At 57.8% G+C, this 22,313-nt stretch overlaps 1 protein-coding gene across 18 annotated transcripts in view; it reads right to left on the reverse strand.

Moving 5' to 3' along the window:
* LOC105485266 (MCF.2 cell line derived transforming sequence like) overlaps positions 1-22,313 on the reverse strand; it is a 203,300-nt gene that overhangs the window by 80,567 nt on the left and 100,420 nt on the right. The window contains exon 1 of one of the 18 annotated variants that reach the window (XM_071080995.1): positions 11,351-11,371. The exons of 14 other annotated variants lie outside the window; for them this stretch is intronic. Coding sequence is in view for 3 of the 4 variants with exons in the window: in XM_071080993.1 (XP_070937094.1) it covers positions 9,598-9,670 (73 nt within the window). In the remaining variant the exon portion in view is untranslated. Of the gene's footprint in view, positions 1-9,597; positions 11,131-11,350; positions 11,372-22,313 lie in introns of those variants that run through there. 3 more of the 18 variants (XM_071080993.1, XM_011747525.3, XM_011747533.3) reach the window with 3 other exon arrangements.

Below are 22,313 nucleotides of genomic sequence, written 5' to 3' on the forward strand. Positions count from 1 at the left end.
ACTGCCTGTCCACCATCCGCATCGCAGTGTCCACTGTCCACACTGCCTGTCCACCATCCGCACTGCAGTGCCCACCGTCCACACCGCCTGTCCACCGTCCACACCACCTGTCCACCGTCCACACCGCCTGTCCACCATCCACACCACCTGTCCACCGTCCGCACTGCAGTGTCCACCTGCTGGCAGCCCCCAGTGCCTCTGGACTCTTTGGGCCAGAACTAACTCTAAATATTGTCCTTAGACCTCATTCTGGGTTTGAAAAGCAGGGTTCCCCATGTGCGTAATCAGAAACTGCACACAGCTAAGCTCGTACAAATAAACTCTAACACATCACGACACCTGAAGTGGTCACCGGCCATTCTGTGAACCTGAAAAGGCCTGTGACGCTCTCCGGCCCACAGCGGAGTGTTAACCTCCCATTCTTCATGGAGCCTTCTGCAGGTGGGGCCCTGGGATATTCAGAGCGCTGGGCGTTCTTCCATTTACGTGTGTAAGTTTTCATTCTTCCTGGTTTTTTGAACCCACTCAAGAATGATGGGAAAATCTGCCCCTTATGATCATAATTTCTATAAAAGTTCCAATCTACTTAATTTTGCAGCCACAAGACTAAGAAGTGCACGGAACAATGGTGGCCACTTGGTTCAGGAGACAGGTCCCCGGAGGAGACACAGGCAGGCGAGCGTGGCCTCCGTGGGGCTCCGTGCTGTTGGATGTCTGGGAGGTGGTGGGCCCCTAACCCGTCTTCGCCACCCAAGGCCCAGCTCCCTCCCCAGCCCCACCCCAACCAAGTCCCCAGTGATGACCCCATGATGATCCCACGGCGGGTCTGAGAGGGGAGAGTTAGGGCCTCACGTCTGAGGCTGGGCAGAGGCTGCCCCGTCCACTCCCCTGCCATGTGGGCAGAGGCAGCAGGTGGGACCGACGAGGGGGTGGCCAGGCTTGCCCCTGCCCGTTCCCAGCACCGACCACAGTAGCCCCACCTGGGAGGGCCGATCTCTTCTGGCCACTACGGGGCCGACGTGGTGAGATTTCCCAAGGGTGGGAAGGGCAGAGGTGCCCTTGGCTCACCTGATACACAGGTGAACCCCCCCACCGAGTTTTCCTCACAGAAACAGGGTCCGGGCAAAGACAGTCCAGGGAGGGGAGCCACGTGTCTATCTTTAGATCTCTTTGTTCCAACAAAACGAGACGACTGAAGCAAACTTCCTTCCTCTTGCAAGCTGACTCAAGAACTTGCTTTATTTGACGGCAATTTCATCCTGAAAACTGGGAGTGGGGGGTGGGGGGTGGGGGTGGGAGGGCAGCCAAGACGTCTGAGCAGCAACCCTTTCCAGCCCAGGTGACCTCGCAAGCAGCAGAGAGAACACAGGAGACGGGGATGGGAGCCAGGTGGGGCCCCGGAAATCCTCTCATGGTGGGGGTGGGGGGTGGGGTACACCGTCACAGGTGGAGCTGGGTGGGGCCCTGGAACCCTCTCACGGTGAGGTGTGGGGGGTGGACTGTCACAGGCGGAGGCAGCAAGGCAGCTCCTGGCAGCAGGAAGAGGCCCAGGTGAGGGAGGAAAGCCCATCCCTGCTGCTCACTGGTGACCGTGGGCAGAGGAGAGGACAAGGCTGTCCACATAGCAGCCTGGGGCCGTGGGGCCCAGTCCATCTTTTGCCAGTTGTCTCCTGTTATTTATTCTGGCAATAAGCCCATTCCCAAAGGCTTCTGCATCCTGTCCATCAGACGGGACAGTCGTGCCTTTTCAAAGTCCAAGGCTGAGCGTCAGATGGGATTACGTCACCAGATCGTCCGGCCACAGGCCTTCCCCAAGCCCATCCATGAGGCTCTCCAAAGCCAGGAAGGGCAGGGCCGCAAAGCAGGGCAGTAAGAAAGGCAGGCCGCAAAATCTGAACAAAATCTAAATTCAGTGAGGAGAATGCCTGAACCACAGGCTTCAGACAAGGACACCCCAGGGGGCCAGCATCCCTGTCCCCTCCAGACAAGCTCCTGACACCATGTGGGTCAGGGAGGAGAACCAGGACACCCCGGGGCCAGCGCCTGCCATTGGGACAAAAGGGGCGTCCACGTGGGGTGCAGGAGTCAGCGCACAGCCACCCTGCAGAGCCCTCCGGATGCCCTTTGGAGCGAGACGGTTTATGCCTCGGGTAGGGAGGACACGCACGCCCCGCACTTGGTCAATCTCCTCTGGGGGTCGTCTCCAGAGCCGTGCTCTCCACACTGCCTCGCCCGCAAGCCCTGGAGGTCGTCTCCAGAGCCGTGCTCTCCACGCTGTCTCGCAGGCAATCCCTGGGGGTCGTCTCCAGAGCCGTGCTCTCCACACTGCCTCGCCCGCAAGCCCTGGGGGTCGTCTCCAGAGCTGACCTCTCCACGCTGCCTCACCCCCAAGCCCTGGGGGTCGTCTCCAGAGCCGTGCTCTCCACGCTGCCTCGCCCGCAAGCCCTGGGTTCTCTGATGCAGGCGGACGCGAGAATCCCCTGGAGCGTGTCCTCAGCACACGTGGGTGTGTTGTTTAGGACCAAGCTCCTGCCTAGACCCCAACAGACCAGACTGAAAATCAAAATGAAGTCCCCACGCTCACCAAGGGTTGTTATCGGACCTTGGAGAAAACAGGAGACAGAGGAGAGGCCAATCTTCCAACCAGGCCAGGCTCTGTCTTCCTCGGCATGGTCACGGAGGTCCCTCTTTTTGTTGTTCTTGTTCTCAACTTGTTTAATACATAAAAGGGCAATCAAAACGGTGGCCAGAATTTCCATTTTTGATACATTCTTAGAATGCGGCCCATCCAGAAAGCACCACTTCAAACAGATGAAGAACTACCCAACCCTTTCTGTCTCGAAGAGAGTTTGCTTAGATTTTAAAAAGACCTAATTCCATGAGTTACGGCAGTGAATTTAATCATTTTAAATTAAATATAAAAACGTGGAGGTTCTGAGCTGCCCGCAGAGGTGGGACTCCTACGAGGGTGACTGCTTAAGTCCAGGGGCTGAGACACGGCCACTCACAGCATTACCGTTCCCCTGTAGCAAAGGGTTAAGACTTTACCATAACTTAATTATACATTCATTACGGTGCTTTAAAACAGTCAAGTCTAAATAAATTCTTCACACTGTCAAAAAGATATACATACTTGGCTGGGCACAGTGGCTCACACCTGTAATCCCAACACTTTGGGAGGCCAAGGTGGGCAAATCACCAAGGTCAGGAGTTCGAGACCAGCCTGGTCACCGTCGTGAAACCCCCTCCCTACTAAAGATACAAAAATTAGCTGGGCATGGTGGCAGGTGCCTGTAGTCCCAGGTACTCAGGGGGCTGAGGCTGGAGAATCAGTTGAACCTGGTAGGTAGATGTTGCTGTGAGCTGAGATTGTACCACTGCACTCCAGCCTGGGCAACAGAGTGAGACTCCGTCTCAAAAAAAAAAAAAGAAAAAAAGAAAAGAAAAGAAAAAAAGATACACATACTAAAAACTCATTTAAGCACAAACTTAATCACGTGACAGCTCTTGGCCTGGGCCACACGTGTATGCAGAGATCTTCTGCTGCTTCAAGCTCGATGTAAGTCCGGCAATCACCTAACGTGAAACTAATCCTTACGACACAGAGCCGCCTAACGTGGCCCGTCAGTCAATTCTCCCGCTGACCCCCCAAGCTTACAAAGGACAGTGGCTGAGGCCACCGAACCGCGTTTGCTGGGTTTCTGCTTTCTTCAGCCCTGTCCGCACAGCTGCTGTGTTTCACTGGAGCTCTTATTCTAGTTCATGGAATGAAGTGCTGCCCACTCTAGAACTGCCTGCACAGCCCAGTGAGATCTTTGAATCACACGGACTGCAATTTGATCTTCTGGCAGGTATTTCCTATCTCTCTGCCCCATGGTGGCCACGGCCCACTCAAGTGATTTCAGAACCACGATGCAGAGGTCTCGAGGTGAGGCTCCCAGGTGACGCCGACGTGGGGGTTGTTCTCAAGGTCACATTGTCTGAGCCAGGGGCACCAAGAGGGTCTGTCATCAAGGAGGGCACTTGCCTGCTCACCAGCATTTTTATGAACGTTTCCTGGTATCAGAAAAATGGCCTGAGTGCAGTTTCAGCCAGGTGGGCCTCGGCATCCACCCCACACCTGGTGGGCTCTGCACGGGGCCTGGATCTGTGTGCATTCATGCCCTGGCTGCATTCGTACTCTGGCTGCATTCGTGCCCTGGCTGGGGGTAGTCACACCATCCATGCAATGGCTTCTGAGCTAGAACAACTTAAAAAATCATGGGGCAGAGGGAGCAGAGACCAAAGTGACTGAGAGCCACTGTCTGAGTGACACAGGAGGCCGGGTTTCAGGACGAGGAACACAGAACCTTCCAGAGTTCAGAGACCCTGGCCCTGCCACCCTCTCCCCTGAAGGCCAGGCTGGCTGCCAGCTCTGCCACCTCCGGTCACAGCCCCACCTGCTGCACAGTACCCACGGCTCCACGGCCTCCCCACACCCCGCCTCCTGGGCCACACGCTCAGGCCGTTCTCAGGCGACTGCTGAGTGGGCAGGGCTGGGGGCACCACAGGGAGCATTTCCACAGGGCCCAGACCCGAGGGTCTTGAACACCTTAGGGTCTCCCGCCATCCCCCACTGAGACGCATACATCTCTCCCTTTCTCTCCTGGAGGCCGTCCAGGGTGCACCTGCTCTCCCAGCCACTGTCTTCCAGCGCCCGTCCTGTTCAGAGGCAGCTGAGCCCTCACACAGACCCCTGACCGCAGAAGGGGTCGCACCAGCAGCTGCACCCGGAATGACTGGGGTTCCAGGGAGCAAGGGCATGCCAGGGACCCCCTCAGGATTCAGAGGAGGACCACCCTGTGCTCCTGGGGGAGGATCAGGCCAGAAAGACAGGTTCCGACTCACTGCTGGCACCAGTGCACGGAGTGAGTCCTCGCAAGGACCTAGGGAGCAGGAAGCCCCATCCTCGTTTGAAAGATGGGGAATTCAAGGTCAGGCTCAGCTGTGAGCAGCCCAGGCCTGCAGGGCGGGCAGTGCCAGGACCGAGCCCATGCCATGTGCTCCAGCGCCTGGGACCTTCACTGCCACGGGCTCAACAGCGAGGCTATGGAGAGGCTCTCACAGAGGCCTGGGAGGGTGCCAACATGCGTCTGTTTCTAGGCTGATGGGTGGGTGAGACCCCAGCGGCTGGGACAGGGCAGGCCTGTGGGCAAGAAGGCAGGGACATGGCAGGGCATGGCCTCCCATTGCACAGGAGCTGCCCAGAGTCACGGGACATGTTGGAGCCATCAGGGAGCTTCGAGCCCAGTGATTTTCGCTAAGCAGCCCCATTCACTCAGATCTGTTCACTGTGCAGGGTGTTGTGAACGGAGCCACTGGCTGGCTCCTCACTTGCTGAGCTGCTGGCTTCTGGCTATTTTTTCCAGCTATATTGAGAAAAATAATTGTATCTATTTAAGGTGCACACGTGCTCTTTTGATGTAGTTCACACTGTGAAACCATAGCCACCACCAAACTCACTGGTGACTGTCACCTCCCACAGCTGCCATTTCCTTTTGCAGTTAGAACACTCAACACCCACTCCCAGCAAACCTCAGGTACAAATACAGTGTTAACCACAGTCCCCACAAACAGACCATGGCCACCTTGAACAGATCACGGCCACCTTGAACAGATCATGGCCACCATAAACCAACCACAGCCACTGTGAACAGCCCACAGCCACCACGGACTAACCATGGCCACCATGAAGCAACCATGGCCATCACAAACAGGCCACAGCTACCACAAACTGATCATGGACACCACAAACCAACCACACCCACCACGAACCAACCACAGCCACCATGAACAGCCCATGGCCACCACAAACAGACCACCACGGCCACCATGAAAGATCACAGCCATCATAAACCAACCACAGCCACCACGAACCAACCACACCCACCATGAACCAACCACAGCCACCATGAACAGCCCATGGCCACCACAAACAGACCACAGCCACCTTGAACAGATCACAGCCACCACGAACTGACCACGGCTGCCACAAACCAACCACAGCCACCATGAACAGCCCACAGCCACCATGGACTAACCACAGCCACCACGAACCAACCACGGCCACCACAGACCATGGCCACCATGAACCAACCACGGCCACTATGAACAGCCCATGGCCACCACAAACAGACCACCATGACCACCATGAACAGATCACAACCATCATAAACCGCCCACGGCCACCATGAACCAACCACAGGCACCACAAACAGACCACAGCCACCTTGAACAGATCACAGCCCCCACGAACTGACCACGGCCACCACAAACCAACCACAGCCACCATGAACAGCCCACGACCACCATGAACCAACCACAGCCACCACAAACAGACCATGGCCACCATAAACAGACCACAGTCAGTCACCATGAACAGCCCATGGCCCACCATGAACAGACCCCCAGAGTTCATTCATTCGGCACAACAGGAACTCTGTGTTCTCTGGCCAGCATCTCCCCAGGCTTCCCCACCCCAGCCCCCAGTGGCCACCGTGCTTGTTGGCATCTCTGACACCCCACATGCGTGGGGCCGTGGCTTTGCCTCTCTATGCCTGCAGTGATTTTACTCAGCAGGCCGTGGCTTTGCCTGTGGCTGATTTTGCTCAGCACTGTCCTCCAGGCTCATCCGTGTTGTCTCAAATAACAGGATTTCCTTTTTTATGAAAACCGAACAGCACTCCGTTGTGTGTGCGTCACATCGTCTCCAGGCGCCCATCCACTAACGGGCACTGCGGTCAATTCCACGTCTGGGCTGGTGAGCTCCGGAGGGCGGGCAGCTCTTCAGTGCGCCTGCTCCTTTCCCGATACCCACCCACAGTGGGGACGCCTGGCTCCAGCGACAGTGCTCTTTTTAATTTCTTGAGGAACCTCCATACCCCACACAGTTTTCCGTAATACCTGCACCAATTTACACGCCCACCAACAGCATGCACGGGCCGCTGTGCCTCCACAAACCCGTCTTCATAACATCCAGAGAGAAACGGGCACCAACGTGAAGCCCACACAGCATCTCAACACACGCGTGGTCCGTCCATGCCTGGTGTCATCACCACACACGCGGGCCAGCAGCTGCCACAGGACAGACACTCACTGGCCCCGCGGGAGCACAGACCTCACCCCGAGCACACCCCCCCTGAGCTGTGACTCTGGGCAGCTGCTTTCTCTCTCTGGGCCTCCTCCTTCTCTGTAAGGCTGGGACAAGGCTTCCTTATAGGACCATGGCTGCAATTCAGCCGGTGATGCTGGCAGATGGCTTTGGTGATGGCTGCCCCCACCTGATGAACAGACCCACGGGGATCCTCCTGCCCCCAGTTACGTGAGGGAGGCTACAGGCACCCAGAGGAAACCCCAGCACTGCACCATGGGGGCCGTCCAGGGCCCCAGCACTGCATGGAGCGGCGGCTGCAGACTGAGGTCCACAGAGGAGGTGGTCGTGGCTGCGGCACAGGGTGCTGTGCAGGTGGGAGGTGGGCTCAACCACAGGCCGAGGTGAAGAGGACCACCAACTGTGGCTGCCCGCTGACGGGCGGAGGGACGCTTCTCTGCAGGGCGGTGCCCCGTCCTCCTCTGCCGAGTGACCCCGGGTGGCCTGTATGCAGCAGGCACCGGCTCCCCGAGGACACCTGCGTCCTGGAGGGTCACACCAGAGCCAAACCTCCCCACTCACTGGGCTGGCGGGAGGCGTGACCTGCACCGGCCACGAGGGAAGGGCCACAGCCTGGTCTGCCTGGAACACGTTAAAAATGCCTAAAGGAGAACAAAAACGGTTGTCATAATGAATTCTTTCTTTTAAAATTAAAAACAACAGTCCTGACTGTACCACGGTGACCTCTCTGTGGAGTCCAAGTGTCTCGGGCCTTCTGCGCCTCCCCCAACTGGCCCCTTCTGGGCCCGAGGACAGACCTCCGAGGCCAGTAGGGCTTGCCCCGCCCTGCATTTTACTTTCTGAGAAAAGTCACCCACATATGGCAAGTTCCTCAAAGGTCCCCAGGCCTCTGCAGGAGCGAGGAGGGGCACAGTGAGGAACGCAGGCCAGGCTGACCCCGGCTGACGCTGGCACCGACAAGGCTTCTCCCTCAATGCACCCTAAGAGGATGTGAGACACTAAAACAGAGTCTGCGGCAGGTCCCGGGGCTGATCAAAGAACCGTCAGGGCTCAGAAGGATGATTTCTCCTCTTGTTCACGGTGGTCCTGGCTTTGCCTGGTCCTTCAGGAGGGAACTGCCGGATGGGATGGCCGGGGCATCAGGGGTGCGGAACCGGGGGGCACCCAGGGGACATAACCTCCCTTAAAGCAACCACCTGCCCCTGCTCACACCGGAGCCTTCCACGGTGCCCCAGAGCCAACCCCATAACCCCGGGCAGCCACCTGTACCTAATCATGCCCTCACCCAGGCTGGAGTACAGTTGTGCAAACAAATCTTATTGCAGCCTTGACCTCCGGGGCTCAAATGATTCTGCCCTCTCAGCCTCCCAAGTGGCTGGGACTACAGGCACACACCACCACACCCAGCTTATTAATTTTTTTTTTTCAGATATGAGGTCTTGCTATGTTGCCCAGGCTGGTCTCAAACTCCTGGGCTCAAGCGATCTCCCAGCCTCAGCCTCCCAAAGTGCCAGGATTACAGGCGTGAACTGCTGTGCCCAGCCAGTTCTTTATTTTAAAATTCGAAACTTTAGATGTTTATTCAATGCCATTGGTAGCTAAGGTCTGATTCAATAAAATTCACAAAGATGCTTATTTTATGAATTATTCATCAATAGTTGGCATAAGTACCCACTGGAAAATATAATTAGGACAAATCTCTTGAAAACGAGTACTCCATTCTTAGAAAAGCATCAACAAAACCCAGGCTGTTTCCTCCCCATGTGGCCCCTTCTCCAAGGACCTTGCCCCAAAGCTCCAGTTGTCAGGACGGGGCCAGTGTGGACCAGCAGCCCCTGAGCCCCGACCAGACCAAACGCACCCAAACCTAAGACCACAGAGGCTGCCCAGCCAGGTCCACAGGCTCGGCCAGGGGCCTCCCAAGTCCCATTTGCCTAGAGAGGGCAGCTTGTCACGCCTGGCACCACGGGTGGCCCCGCTGTGGGGACAGCAGTGGCCGGGTGTCTCCTCCTCTGAGGAGCTACAGCCTCTCCACCAGCCAGACGTGGGCGCTGCCGTCATTTGTCCACACAGCCTGTCTATGAGAAACCTCAAACAAAGGAGCCAGTGGAAAGGTGATCCCAGCCTTCCGGGACCAGCACAGATGGTCCCTCACAGGCCAAGGGCAGAGGCAGCCCCAGTGCTCACCAGGGACCCCAGGGCCATGGCCCTAAACCATCCATCCCGCAAGGCCTGTGCACACCTTCCCTGCCAAGGAGCAGGGCTCCTCCCGTATTGGAGGCACCTGTCCCAACATCCATCCCCGGCATCCCCCAGCCCCAGGCTCCTGCCCCAGCAGCCTCCGAGGATAGCGCTGGGTCCAGAACGTCCGCCCCGGCCCCGTGTCCCCACACGGTCGCCCCATAACACCTTCCGGGGAGCCGAGGACCCACCCGTGCCCCACGCACCTGCGCCAGCCTTCAGCAGCAGCCACAGTGCCCAGAGGTCCCGGCACAGCAGTGACAGCCGGCTCACCGTCATGCTGCCCACTGCGAGTCAGGAGCCCCCGACCCGGCTCCTGGAACGCCCTTCCCAGGCACACAAAGGACGGCGCAGCACCAGCACCATCTTGGCCGTGGAGCAGGGACGCCACACCTTCCTGGGTTTGCTGCGCAGACCTGGTCTCTGCAGGGCAGCCGGCCGGCTGCTCCTCCCAGGGCCTCCGATTTGATGTCCCTGATTAAGGAGCGGCATCGGCTCACTTATCCCGCTGCAGGCAGCTTAACTGTTGCAGTCCTGGCGACAGCTGAGCCCCAGCCCAGGAGGCTTCAGGTTCCTGGTGTTGCTTGTCTAGACCCTCCCTGCAGGGGCCCCATGCTCTGCCAAAGTCCCATCCACTGAGTGGCAGAGGCCTGGGCTGGCGGGGGCCATGCTTAGCAGAGATCCGTCCCCTGAGGCAGCCCCACAGCTATGGGGACCTGGGCTGAGGTCCCCAACCGCTGAGCCAGTACCAGAGGTGCAGCGACCTGGGCTGGCAGGAATGAGCTGTCCAGAGAGTATGCTGACCCAGGGGGCCGAGCCCTCTGCCCTGGCAACACATGCCCATGGGGAGTTGAGCCTTCAAGCACCCGGGAGGCAGCTGCGTCTCCTGTTCTCGTCCGTCCGTGGTCACTGAGTTCCTTTTAAAGCTGTATGAGCAGGGGCTGTTCTCAGAATACCCCTGCACCGAGAACACAGAAGGCAGGCTCCTGGCTGCCTCTCTACTTTTCCAGGGCACGGAGGGGGACACTTAAATACGACACTTGAAAACCGGCAGTCCCAGGGGGGTTCCCAACTGCTGCCCTGAGTGGCAGTCCCACAGAGAGCTCGTTCAAACTCAGGTTCTGTCCCCGACGAGCTCCCAGGTGACCTGAGACCACTCGTCCAGGCCCAGAGTTTGAGCAGAAAAACCCAAGAAGCTAAGGGGACCCACGCACATCTTCTGAGAACGTACCCAGTCCTGGAGTCAGCCCGAGCCAAGAAGGACTGGGAGGGACGCTGGATTTTGGTGGGACCCTGGCCTGCCATGTCCTTGCTGGCCCTGGCCTCTTCCGGCGCCTCTCTCTGCAGAGCCTCACACCTGCACTGACCCCTGCCCTGCATGTGTCCAGCACAGCACAGCCGGCCCTCCAGGCTTCAGCTTCTCCCGCTGGGAACACCGGCCCCTGGGGCTGGCTGACCCGAATGCCAGACATCTGGCTCCTGCCTCTGGGAACATTGGCTCCCTCACGTCCAAACGCTTGCTGGAGGGGAAAGTGCGGCTTCACCAGGCCCTGCCTCTGGGAACATCAGCCATGGACGCTTTTCTTGTGGCCATGATCGCACTGACAAGCACCAAAGCGAAGCCTAGAACCTCACCCTTCCTGCTGGGCACCCTGCGCACACCTAGAGGAGGGACGCCTGAGAGGGGCCACTGCTTCCCCCACACCTGGGTTCTCTGAGAGTCAGCCTCATCCCTGGGGCAGGAACGTCACTTCTGTAAGCCCCTCCGCAGCACTCACGCCCGCTGAGGGGCTGTGACATCCATCCATGATTATTTATGTCTTCTCAGCCCAGCTGTCCTTCCCTGTAAGCTTGGACCTGGGGCTGGCTGGTGCCCATGGTGTGGGCTGCCCCCGAGCCACAGCGAGTGTGGGCACATTGACCCAGACCTCCCGTGTCTGGGATCTCTTGTGTTCCTACCTTCTGCCGTCAGAACGCATCCCAGATAAGCTCTCCCCGGAACACGAGCCCCGGGGGAGGCCACCGCGTCATGGCCCCTCACGCCATCACCATGGCACCAGCTGATGCACCTGCCACCCGCACCTCAGCCCTGCCTCCGCTCTGGGGCCAGGCGGCATCTTCATTCCCAGTCCACTCACCACCCACGCCTCAGCCCTGCCTCCGCTCTGGGGCCAGGCGGCATCTTCATTCCCAGTCCACTCACCACCCACGCCTCAGCCCTGCCTCTGCTCTGGGGCACGCCGGCATCTTCATTCCCGGCCGACTCTAATGTCCGAAGCATGTTTTGCAGGCACAACTCCTACGTTACCAGCCGGCAGGGGCATAGGAGCAGATCACGGTGCCACACAGTGGGTCCTCCTACAGCTGAGCACAGTCCAACGCGTCCTCACCTCCAGCTTCCAACCCCCAACAGCAAAGCACGCCCAGAGGCATCAGCCTTGGGACACACGTACCAAACAACCCCTCTCCCACAATATGCTCAAGGCCTGCAGAGACCCCCGAGGCCCGAGGCCCACCTCCTCCCTCGGTGGTCCCAGCACTGGAGGACACGGAGGGCTGGGATGTCTCAGGCAGCCACACAGCGGCCGATGCAGATGGAGTGAGCAAAGATCAGCCGAAAAAGAGGACTGTGTTCTGAACAGGAGGCTCTCACAGACAGGCCTCAGTTTTTAAACAGAGGGACAGTGAACGGTGCCAGAGGCTGTCCTCTAAGGAGAGGGCGCCGTGTGGGGAAGGAGGGGCCCCTGGTACAGATGCAAGGACCTTGAGAAATCAGCTGCTCCCTCTTCTGTGCGTCTCCCCCGGCCCCCGATGTCTTGTCACGCTGAAGTTTCTGGTGGGCAAAGGCCATGTGCCTTCATGGTACACAAGCAAGGGGGCCACCCCAGAGTCACCACAGGGCAGACCCAGGCGGTCTGGCCCCAAGCCAGGGTGGACCTGGCCATCTTTAGGAGGGACTGGCTCATGATGGCCCTGTTCCAGGGAGGGCTGGCCCTGCTCTGTGCCCGTGGGGGTGCCGCAGATGATCACAGTAACACCCATCAGAGGCAGGAACACGTGACCCAAACCACACATGGGAAACCATCCCGGGCTCATCGCTGTGGCTGCGGCTGCTCACCCACCGTTTCTCACGCAGTCCAGGAGACTAAGGGCTCCCCACCCACAGCTCTTGACCCTTCCAGCTCCCTGCTGACCGAGTCAAGGCCAAAGGCGTCCCTGCAGCTTCTCTGGCGGGGGCTGGAGATGGGAAACAGCTTTCCTCCAAGAGCCGTGGGAGCTCGCGTGGCCTCAGGCTGGTTTCTGTCCAGTTTCCGAATCACAAAAGCTGTTCCAGGCACCTGGACCTTCAGCCAGAGACAGTGCACATGAAACCACACCCACAGCAGAGGCCTCCATCCGGCATAAGACAGAAGCGACTCCACCCCTGGGATCGGCAGCGCAGTAGAGAAGCCAAGTCCAGAACGAGTCGATGCCAGACACACGGCTGTTCCCCAGGAACGTACATTTCGGACACACGGCTGTTCCCCAGGAACGTACATTTCGGACACACGGCTGTTCCCCAGGAACGCACATTTCGGACACATGGCCGTCCTGTCCCCCAGGAACGCACACTTCGGACACACGGCCGTCCCGTCCCCCAGGAACGCACACTTCGGACACACGGCCGTCCCGTCCCCCAGGAACGCACACTTCGGACACACGGCCGTCCCGTCCCCCAGGAACGCACACTTCGGACACACGGCCGTCCCGTCCCCAAGGAACGTACACTTCGGACACACGGCCGTCCCGTCCCCAAGGAACGTACACTTCGGACACACGGCCGTCCCGTCACCCAGGAACGCACATTTCGGACACACGGCCGTCCCGTCCCCCAGGAACGCACTTTTCTTGTGATTTCTTGCAGGCTTCCCTTTGGTGTGATTTCAGACCCATCCTGGGAGCCCAGTCAGCTCCATGAATAACGTAACCAATCACGTGGCCTCCTTGGTGAGGCCTCCAGGACCCTCCGGAACCCTCCAGAAATGTCCGAAGCCCATTTTCCCAACAGCCCCGGCCAGGTCTATGGCTCGCAGCCTCCTCACGCTTGGCCTGGCTCTGAGCTCCCCCTTCCCCGACACGCCAGGGCCCTGGGTTTCTAGTTGTTATCTTTTGTGTGCTGCTTTCCAACTTTGTTACACATTTAAGTTGTGCCTTCCCAAGAACAGCAGTGAGGAGACTTCATGCTTTATTTGGCCCTTACCTTTTATTTGTGTGTATGTGCTTTACAAATGTAGCTAGAAATTACATGAATGAGCGTGTCTAGGAGCTGTGCTGTGTGTGGGGGTTCGGAACACAGGATGGAAAGTGGCCCAAACACTGCAGTTTAAGCCCAGCAGGCGCCCAATGGACCCCGGGGCCCTCACTGAAATGCAACACAAAGGCCCCGCACACATGGGCTCACGCAGGGCACAGAGCTGATGTGCCGGCTTCAGGGAGCCGCTGCTGCGGGCAGGCCCAGCACCTCGGCCAAGAGCCCATTCCTGCCCTGTCGGGATCAGCTAAACAGGAAGGAGCTCCCTGCCTGGAGAGGAAACCAGACACGCCAGCCCCAGATCGGCAGATCTGAACATTGAGCCTCACCACGCTGGGCCCTGCACCTTGGGGACGCCCAGGGGGCCTGGGGCCCTTGTCCAGCAGGAACTCGACCGATCGCTGCCCACCCCCAGGAGCTGTGGCGTGACGGCACCAGGTGTGACGGTCGCTTCCCACCCCCAGGAGCTGTGGGGTGACGGCACCAGGTGTGACGGTCGCTTCCCACCCCCAGGAGCTGTGGGGTGACGGCACCAGGTGGACGGGCAGTTGCTTTCTCCTCCTCCCGGATGGACAATTTCGTCTTACAAACCTGGTCAGCCCTGTCTGGAGCCATGAGGCTGTGGGGTGGGACCCGCTGCACAAAGCAAACAGCTAAACCTTAAGTCAAATAAAACACCCTGTAGCAGCAGACGCAGAGGGTGCGGCTCACCAGCTGGCTGGGGCTGAAGGGACAGTGGACGCGGGGCAGGGGTCAGCGACGTCCATGCCCCCGACTCTGCCGTAAACGCACGGGTCCCGGCTCCGGGTGACAGGGACGTCTACACAGGTATCTGCAGGAGCTGCCCATGTAACACTGCTCCGAGAGTCTGCCTGCCAGCTCCTCGGCCCCCACCCTGCGCAGGGGCGTCAGCAGCACCCCCATCAAACCTGGAAGCGCAGACGGCACCTGCTGCCTGGGTTCAGTGCAGCCGAGAGAGGGCAGCGTGTTTTCCTGGGCCAGACCCACAGTGGTCTTGGTCTCAAGACTCAGCTGAGGCTCTCGATGGGAATTTGGGGCTCTGGGTCTGCCGCCGAGCTGGGAAGTCGCTCTCCCCAGACGGAGACATGAAGATGAGATGATCTCAGAGTCCCCCGGTTCATGGGAAGCAGCCGCTCGGCTGGGAGAGCCGTGCAGGCGAGGGAGGCCCGGGGCTGGCAGCAGCACCTGCCCAGGCCCAGCTCCCGCAGCTGCCTGGCCACACCTGAGACAGCGAGGGCGGGACCGGCCCAGCGGCTGCCAGGGCGCGTCCAGATCTGTGCAGGAGTTTCATGGGGGTGGCAATGGCAGAGAAAGCAGCTGAGGATCCCAGGCAGGGGCTCGGCTGTGCACAGGCACAGACGACACAACACAGCCCCCGTCCAGATGCTGTGGGCAGCACTGCCAACCATCAGGACTCAGGAGAGATGAGGGGTGGCACCAGGTCTCCACCCACAGGGCTCACCAGCAGCTTGGACGCCATTCTGGGCCATGAACCCATTTGAGGAGGACAGTCTCGGGACCATTGGGTGCATCCGAGAAGGGCATTCCTGGGTCTGTGGGGAACACCTGAGCAGCACGGTCGCAGGATGCCGTGGAGAAAAGATGGAGATGCAGGGCCTCTGAAGGCCTCTGAAGGGCACTGCCCACTCTGGAACACCATTTCCCCAACAGATGTTCCACGTGGTGGGAAACATTCGCCATCTTCTGGGTGGAAAATCACAGCACAGGTCGAGCCTGGCCCGTCCCAGGCCCGCTGCACACACAGCCTAGGGCAGGACGGCCCATCCTGGAGTGTCGGGGTCTCTACGGCTGGCTGGATGCAGGGACCAGAAACATTTCCATTCTTTTGTCAAAAACTCTCTAAAGTCAACACCTTTTCTTTATTTTTTTCTAGGCAAGGCCTCGCTCTGTCACCCAGGCTGGAGTGGAATGGTACAATCTCACTGCAGCCCTGATCTCCGGGGCTCAAGCGGTCCTCCCGCCTTAGTTTCCTGGGATTACAGATGCACGCCGCCAAGCCTGGCCTACATTTTAAACGTCATTTACCTTTGTGATACAGGATGTCCTTAGAAGACGACGCGGGCTGGGCCAGCCTTGGAGACTGCACGAGTCTGGTGGCTTACAGAAAGTGGGCGGTCTCTAAATGGGGCCCTGGGAGGGGAACTCGGGTCTATGTGGGGAGAAAACGCCAGGCTCGGATCTGGTGAAGGCCAGTCTGGTATGGGCGAGGGCAGGGCCGTACTGTGCTTCAGCTGAATGTAAAGGCTGCACCCGGCATCACTCCCTGGTGGCCCCCAGGTGCTGCTTAGTGTGGGGATGTCGGTTCCTGTGGGTATGCCTAGGACTGAACTGGCTTCCAGGCCATGCCTGCCCACTCATCTGGTAAGTCAGATCCCACCCATCTGATGCCACAGGGAGAGGAGAAGAGTCCAGGGGAGAGGGCAGGAACAGCTGAGGCCCCATCTGCTCTCCCACTCATCCCCCCATTCCTATGGAAGGAGGATTCAGTGACAGGATGCCAGCTGCCCCCACCTCCACCCCCAGAAGCCACACTCCTCCCTGCATCCTGCACGGTCCCACGCGGGGCACAGCCCAGGGGTAACTCTTCAGGCCAGCAGGCCTTGGAGCTGCAACACCACAGGCTCACCCTGCCACCGACCCCACCTCAGCCGCCAGCTCCCCTCTGCTCTCCTGAGGCAGAAGTGACAGCCCCGAGACACTGGCACCCAGCAGTTCACACAGCAGCAAGGATAGTAGTTGCAGTGCCAACATGTACTGAGTACCAACTGTATACTCGATGTTGCCTTAAGCTCTCACACAGCTTAGTGCTGACGGTATACTGGGTGCTGCCGTAAGCTCTCAGATGGACCCTCTTTCTTTAATCATATGCTCAGCAAACACGTGCGTTCAGGAGGCGGACAGGCTCGAGAGCTAGCCCCGGTCTACGTCCCCATTCTGCTGGTTGACACGAGCTCCGTGCCCTCAGAGAGTCACTAGACACCCTGAGCCTCCGTGAGCGAGTGTGTAAAACGAGCTGAGCCCGGGGCACGGGCACAGTGCCTCCACACAGCGGTGTGCCACCAAACAGCTGATCCTGGAGAGGAGAACACAGGAGGGGCAGACACACGTGAGCGCCATGCAGGTCAGAGGATGCGGCACCACGTGCAGAAAGGTGACAGGAGAGGAGGGGACGGAGGGAAGCACCCCGGGGCCTGTCCAGAAGCAGAACCTGGGGCGGTCGCGGCAGCCCAGCGCACGAGGACGCTGCCATTGTTCCCCCTTTCTGGGGGGTAAAACCGAGTCACACACGGGTCGAGGGCTGCCTGGGCTCACAGGGAAGCGCAGGCCTGGGTTTGAGCCCAGCCCGCTGGCTCCACAGCCCCCAACCTCGGTGGCCTTTCCGACTCACTCACCCGACCAGCACAGATGGGACGGCTTGGGGGGCCCAGATGTCCTGCCCACAGCTGCGACCCCAGGCAGGAGAGCGTGTGCCCGGGAGGATGCCCCACCCTCGGGGCTTGATTTACTCCCCGGGATGAAGGACATCGCGCGGCCTCACCGCAGGCTTCTGGGCTCTGGGCACATTGGTCACCGAGCCCAGCTGTTCAAGCAGCCACATTCCTGACCAGCGGGAAGAAACGAGAAAGCTCACCAAAGGGGAATCCAAATGTCTGAAAATATTTTCACCAATATTTTCTCCGCTCTCACACACTTTTACAAAGTCAACTCAGATATTCACGAGGAACTCCCCCACCAGCCCCTGCCCGAGACACCTGCACAGACCGTGACGTCAGCTTGGCGCCCACGCGCCGCGCTCCGCCGGCAGCCACGCCGCTGCCCGAGACACGGGCACAGTGACGTCATGTTGGCGTCGCACACACCTCACCCTGCCCCGCAGACAGCCACGCCAGGCCCTGCCCGAGACACCGTCATAGTGACGTCATATTGGTGTCCCACGCACCGCGCTCCGCCGGCAGCCATGCCAGGCCCTGCCCGAGACACCAGCACAGACGGTGACGTCAGCTTGGCGTCCCACGCGCCCCGCCCCCCGGCCGGCAGCCACAACCTTGCCTGAGACACGGGCACAGACGGTGACGTCAGCTTGGCGTCCCACGCGCCCCGCCCCCCGGCCGGCATGAAGGTGCTTTTTTTAATCAGGAAAAAGACGAAGGCGGAGGGTCTGCTGGGACCCTGTCCTGGGTACTGCCCTCCCACCCCACCCCTCTTCTGCTCTCTTTAAAATGAAGGTGTGTTTGCTGCTGTTTTGATTGTGCCTTTTATTTGAAAAAAAAATCGAGCTGTGGATCTCCTCGCTGTCTTTCTTCGCCTCCCGATCTAAGGGAGGGGAAAATCCTACCCAGGAGGCAAGCATGTCTCTTAACTGGAGGCATATCTCCAAGGTATCTGTGGTGTCATCCTCACTCAGAACCCCATTCCCAGCTCACACAGCCACTTCTGGTTCTGAAATGGGACGGGATCACCTAACCACTCCCTCTGAAGTCTGTCTTGACCAATGGCACCACCGTCCACCCCAAATTCCAAACCCGACATTGTGGGGCCATTGACGATGACCTCTCGCTTCTCTCCAAGAAACATCCCTAAGCCCCGTCCCTCCTGCCCCGAAACCTCTCTCCAGGCACTCTCCCCCTCCCCTCCCACTGCCACTTCTGTGGTTCGGATCCTGGAGCCTCATCCGACGTCTGAACAACTAGGATGGTCCTAAGCCACTTGTTTCCATGCAGTCCCTCCCGACTGCCACCTGCTCACTGATTTCCTTGCCGAAAGCGGAGTCTCATTTCACATCTCTGCTGAAAACCCTCCTGGCGGTCTCTGTGGTTAACAGTCAAATTCCTGAACCGGTGTTGACACCAGACCCCTCAGGTCAGCCCACACTGCCCCCCGAGCCTCTGCCCTGGGGCATCCTGGAATACCCGCCATGTCCATGTTGCATGCCCGGCGCTCCCCTGCCGCCATGTTCACAAGAAGACATCATGCGGCTTTACCGGGGCTGTGCCATCCCTGTCTCCATCACCAGATCCCCCCCAGCCTCTGTCAGCACAACCTCTCTGTGGCCTCCCCATGCCCCACGCCACCTCTCCCTCGGCGGCAGAGCACATCGTAACCTCTGGCTTAAAAGCCACCTTGCTGCAGAGGCGGGAGCTTCTCCTCACCCCAGCGGCCCATGGACTCATGCCTGATGCCTGCACACATTTGGCAGAGACTGAGCCGGGACTGCCACTGTAAGTATCTTGGGGTTTGCACCAGGGTCTGACTCAGTGTAGACACCCTTACGAGATGAACACACATCGCTGAGAAGTATTTTCTTTGTTCCCAGCTCAAATAAAATGGGAAAGTCAGTGCTTTTAAAGCCAGAACTGAGGTGAACTTTTCAGTGTTTCCGACGTTCTGTAGGTGTGCAGTATAGGAGGCCTAATGCAATAAAAACGATTGGCTATGAAACACTAAGGGGAGAAGGGTAAGTTATGTAAGTGCCAAGTTCCACCTTTCCCCACCTAGAATATTCGGTATCCATTTCACAAAAACGAGACCAGGCTGAGAAGCTTCCACGTCATTATTCAGTGGGCCCAGCTCACTGCTTCAAACTCAGCTCCCTACAGGCCACACTTATTTCCCTAATCCACTCCCAAGGAATAGACGTGCAGCCCTGAGGATGAGAAGTGGCCACCACAGATGCACGGCAGGAACGTCTGGAGGGCCCTGGGCAGGCGGTGGCTCTCCCCACAGGAACACAGCTTCCCCGCCTACCGCCCTCCCTGAGATGGGGAAGTAGGGCAAATTCCAACCGGGCCTCATGGCATCAGGAAGCACGGTCCAGGTTTAGGCAGATTCTCAAATACACATCCATTGGCTCCCACTAAACATGGCCAAGTATCTCCTACAGGCTGGGTATCCCATATCCGAAATGCTTAAGGCCAGAAATGTTTCGGATTTTGGATTTTTTTCAGTTTGGACTATTTGCATATACATAATGAGACATTTGGTATGTGACCCGAGTCTAGACACGAAATTCATTTATGTTTCACACACACCTCATACATGAAGCTTGAAGGTAATTTTATACAACATTTTAATTTTGTGCATGAAGTAAGTTTTGACTGTGACCTATTGTGGGGTCAGGTATGGATTTTCCACCTGTGACATCATGTCGGAGCTCAAAAGTTTCAGGTTTTGGAGTATTTTGGATTTTCCAATTGGGGCACTCAACCTGTAATAAAAAGGGAATACTTGCCTTGTTTAAATAAATATTTTAAATACAGTGAGATCACTAGGGAGGGTAAGACAGGTGCTTTTAACAATAAATTGTTCTTGTGGGCTGAATACCACATAGGCCAAGCCCTGTGGAGTCGGCTGTGGTTGAAACCAGAACCAGCCAAATCCCGCCCTGCCAGACATGACTTCCGGTAACTTAGCCTGCAGGGAAGGGCTCCTGGCTCTAAGCAAATGGGCCCCTTTCCTGGCCAGGTAGCACAGTCTGCTGCAGGGCATGAAAATCGGGTCACAAACAGCAAACGCCAAATACTCTCAAAAAAAGCAAATTTCAGTGCATCCTGAGCTGCCATCTTGAGGGTCTTTTTTTATCGAATCATTTGCAAACTTCTGATAGATTTCTGAAATACTTAGCAACTTCTAATAAAATTTCCAATGTTCTAAAGAAGTCACACTTTAAAAATCTGCTGTTATTTCCTTGTGGAATGAGTACTGTAACTGGAGAATGTATCTGAAAGGTGTTCGTATCCTGAGAGACACCCCCCAAAACACAGTGAATCAGGTCCTGGGAGATGCCCCCCCAAAACATAGCAAATCAGGTCCTGTGAGATACCCCCCAAAACACAGCGAATCAGGTCCCGGGAGATGCCCCCCAAAACCAGCGAATCAAGTCCCACACAACGTGTACAAAGTTAACAGAAGCAGGTAGCAGGCGGCCGGATTTCGCAGAGAGCCTCTGTGAGCGCAGTGTCATGGCCACACTCAGGTTCAGCTGAGGCTCTGCTTCCTGGAAGGAAAGCTCCCGTCCCGTCCCCTCCTGCAGGCCCCACAGAGCAGCTGGACGCAGGTGCAGAGCCCCAGGTGCAGGGCCAGGTGGCGGAGGCCGAGCAGGCTTGCTTTGTTTTTGTCTCTGTGGCAACGATGTGCCAGCACAGACCTAGTTTACTGTCACATGGCTGCGGGGTGGCAGCTCAGGGGAGGCGGCTCAGGGGAGGCGGCCCCGCGGGTTTTTGGGAGCGCGTGCAGCCAGCTGCACTCTCCTCAAAGCTGATAAACACGCCAGTTCTCCTTACCCCAGGTCATCCCTGCCCGTTATTTAGAGAACAGGGGCTGATTCTTTGCTTTCCCTGCAGCATTGGGCCTGGCCTGGCACAGAGCAGACGCTGGGCACACACTTCCCAAGTAAGCGAAGAAGGAAGGGATGAAGAAAAGCACCCCTTGGCCGGGCGCTGTGGCTCAAGCCTGTAATCCCAGCACTTTGGGAGGCCGAGACGGGCGGATCACGAGGTCAGGAGATCAAGACCATCCTGGCGAACACGGTGAAACCCCGTCTCTACTAAAAAAATACAAAAAAACTAGCCGGGCGAGGTGGCGGGCGCCTGTAGTCCCAGCTACACAGGAGGCTGAGGCAGGAGAATGGCGTAAACCCGGGAGGCGGAGCTTGCAGTGAGCTGAGATCCGGCCACTGCGCTCCAGCCCCGGCGACAGAGCGAGACTCCGTCTCAAAAAAAAAAAAAGAAAAGCACCCCTTGGGCCGTTGTCATCTTCTGCTAATTCATTTGTTCTTAGCTCCACACAGAAAACAGTTTGGTTTTCTGAAAATTCGTGCCTGTACATAGAAGTCACGGAAAGTCCTCTGAACTCCTCTTGGCAATCGTGGAAAGTAGAGATCTCCTTGCAAGAGCAGACCCTGCCACGTGATTCTGACAAACCTGTGTGAGGGTCTCTGCCAGCCGCCGCTCCCCGCCTCGGCCACTGGGTGGTTTATTATGTCACACTTCTTAAGGCACCGCATTTGGAATAAGCACTTGCATTGGGTTTGCTTAGCACACTCTTTACTTTGTCCTTGAAAAAACAGACTTCTCTGGGATGAAGACAAAGTGGTCTCCTGTCCCCGAACTTACCTGACACTGCAGGGTTTGGAACAAATATCCTACGACGTGGCTGGACCTGGTGTAGCCGCCACATTCTGTAAGTTCCAGGGGACTTTAAACATAAGAAAGTGACGAAGGGTAGGAACTTCACGGTAGTTCCTGTGCTTTAAGGAAAGACAAGGTTCCCACAAATCTGAATGGTTTAACACAGGGATCTCCAAGCCCCGGGTCACAGACCGGTACTGGTCGGGCCGCACAGCAGGAGGTGAGTGGTGGGTGAGTGAGCAGGGGGTGAGCAGGAGGTGAGCGGCAGGTGAGTGAGGACTGCCTGAGCTCCACCTCCTGTCAGATCAGCAGCAGCGTTTGATTCTCCTAGGAGCGAACTCTACCGTGAACTGTGCATTCGAGGGATCTAGGCTGTGGGCTTCTTATGAGAATCTAATGCCTGATGATCTGAGGTAGAACAGTTTCACCCTGAAACCATCCCTACCCCTGGTCCGTGGAAAAG

The sequence above is a fragment of the Macaca nemestrina genome, chromosome 16 (assembly GCF_043159975.1).
Source record: "Macaca nemestrina isolate mMacNem1 chromosome 16, mMacNem.hap1, whole genome shotgun sequence".
NCBI lineage: Eukaryota > Metazoa > Chordata > Mammalia > Primates > Cercopithecidae > Macaca > Macaca nemestrina.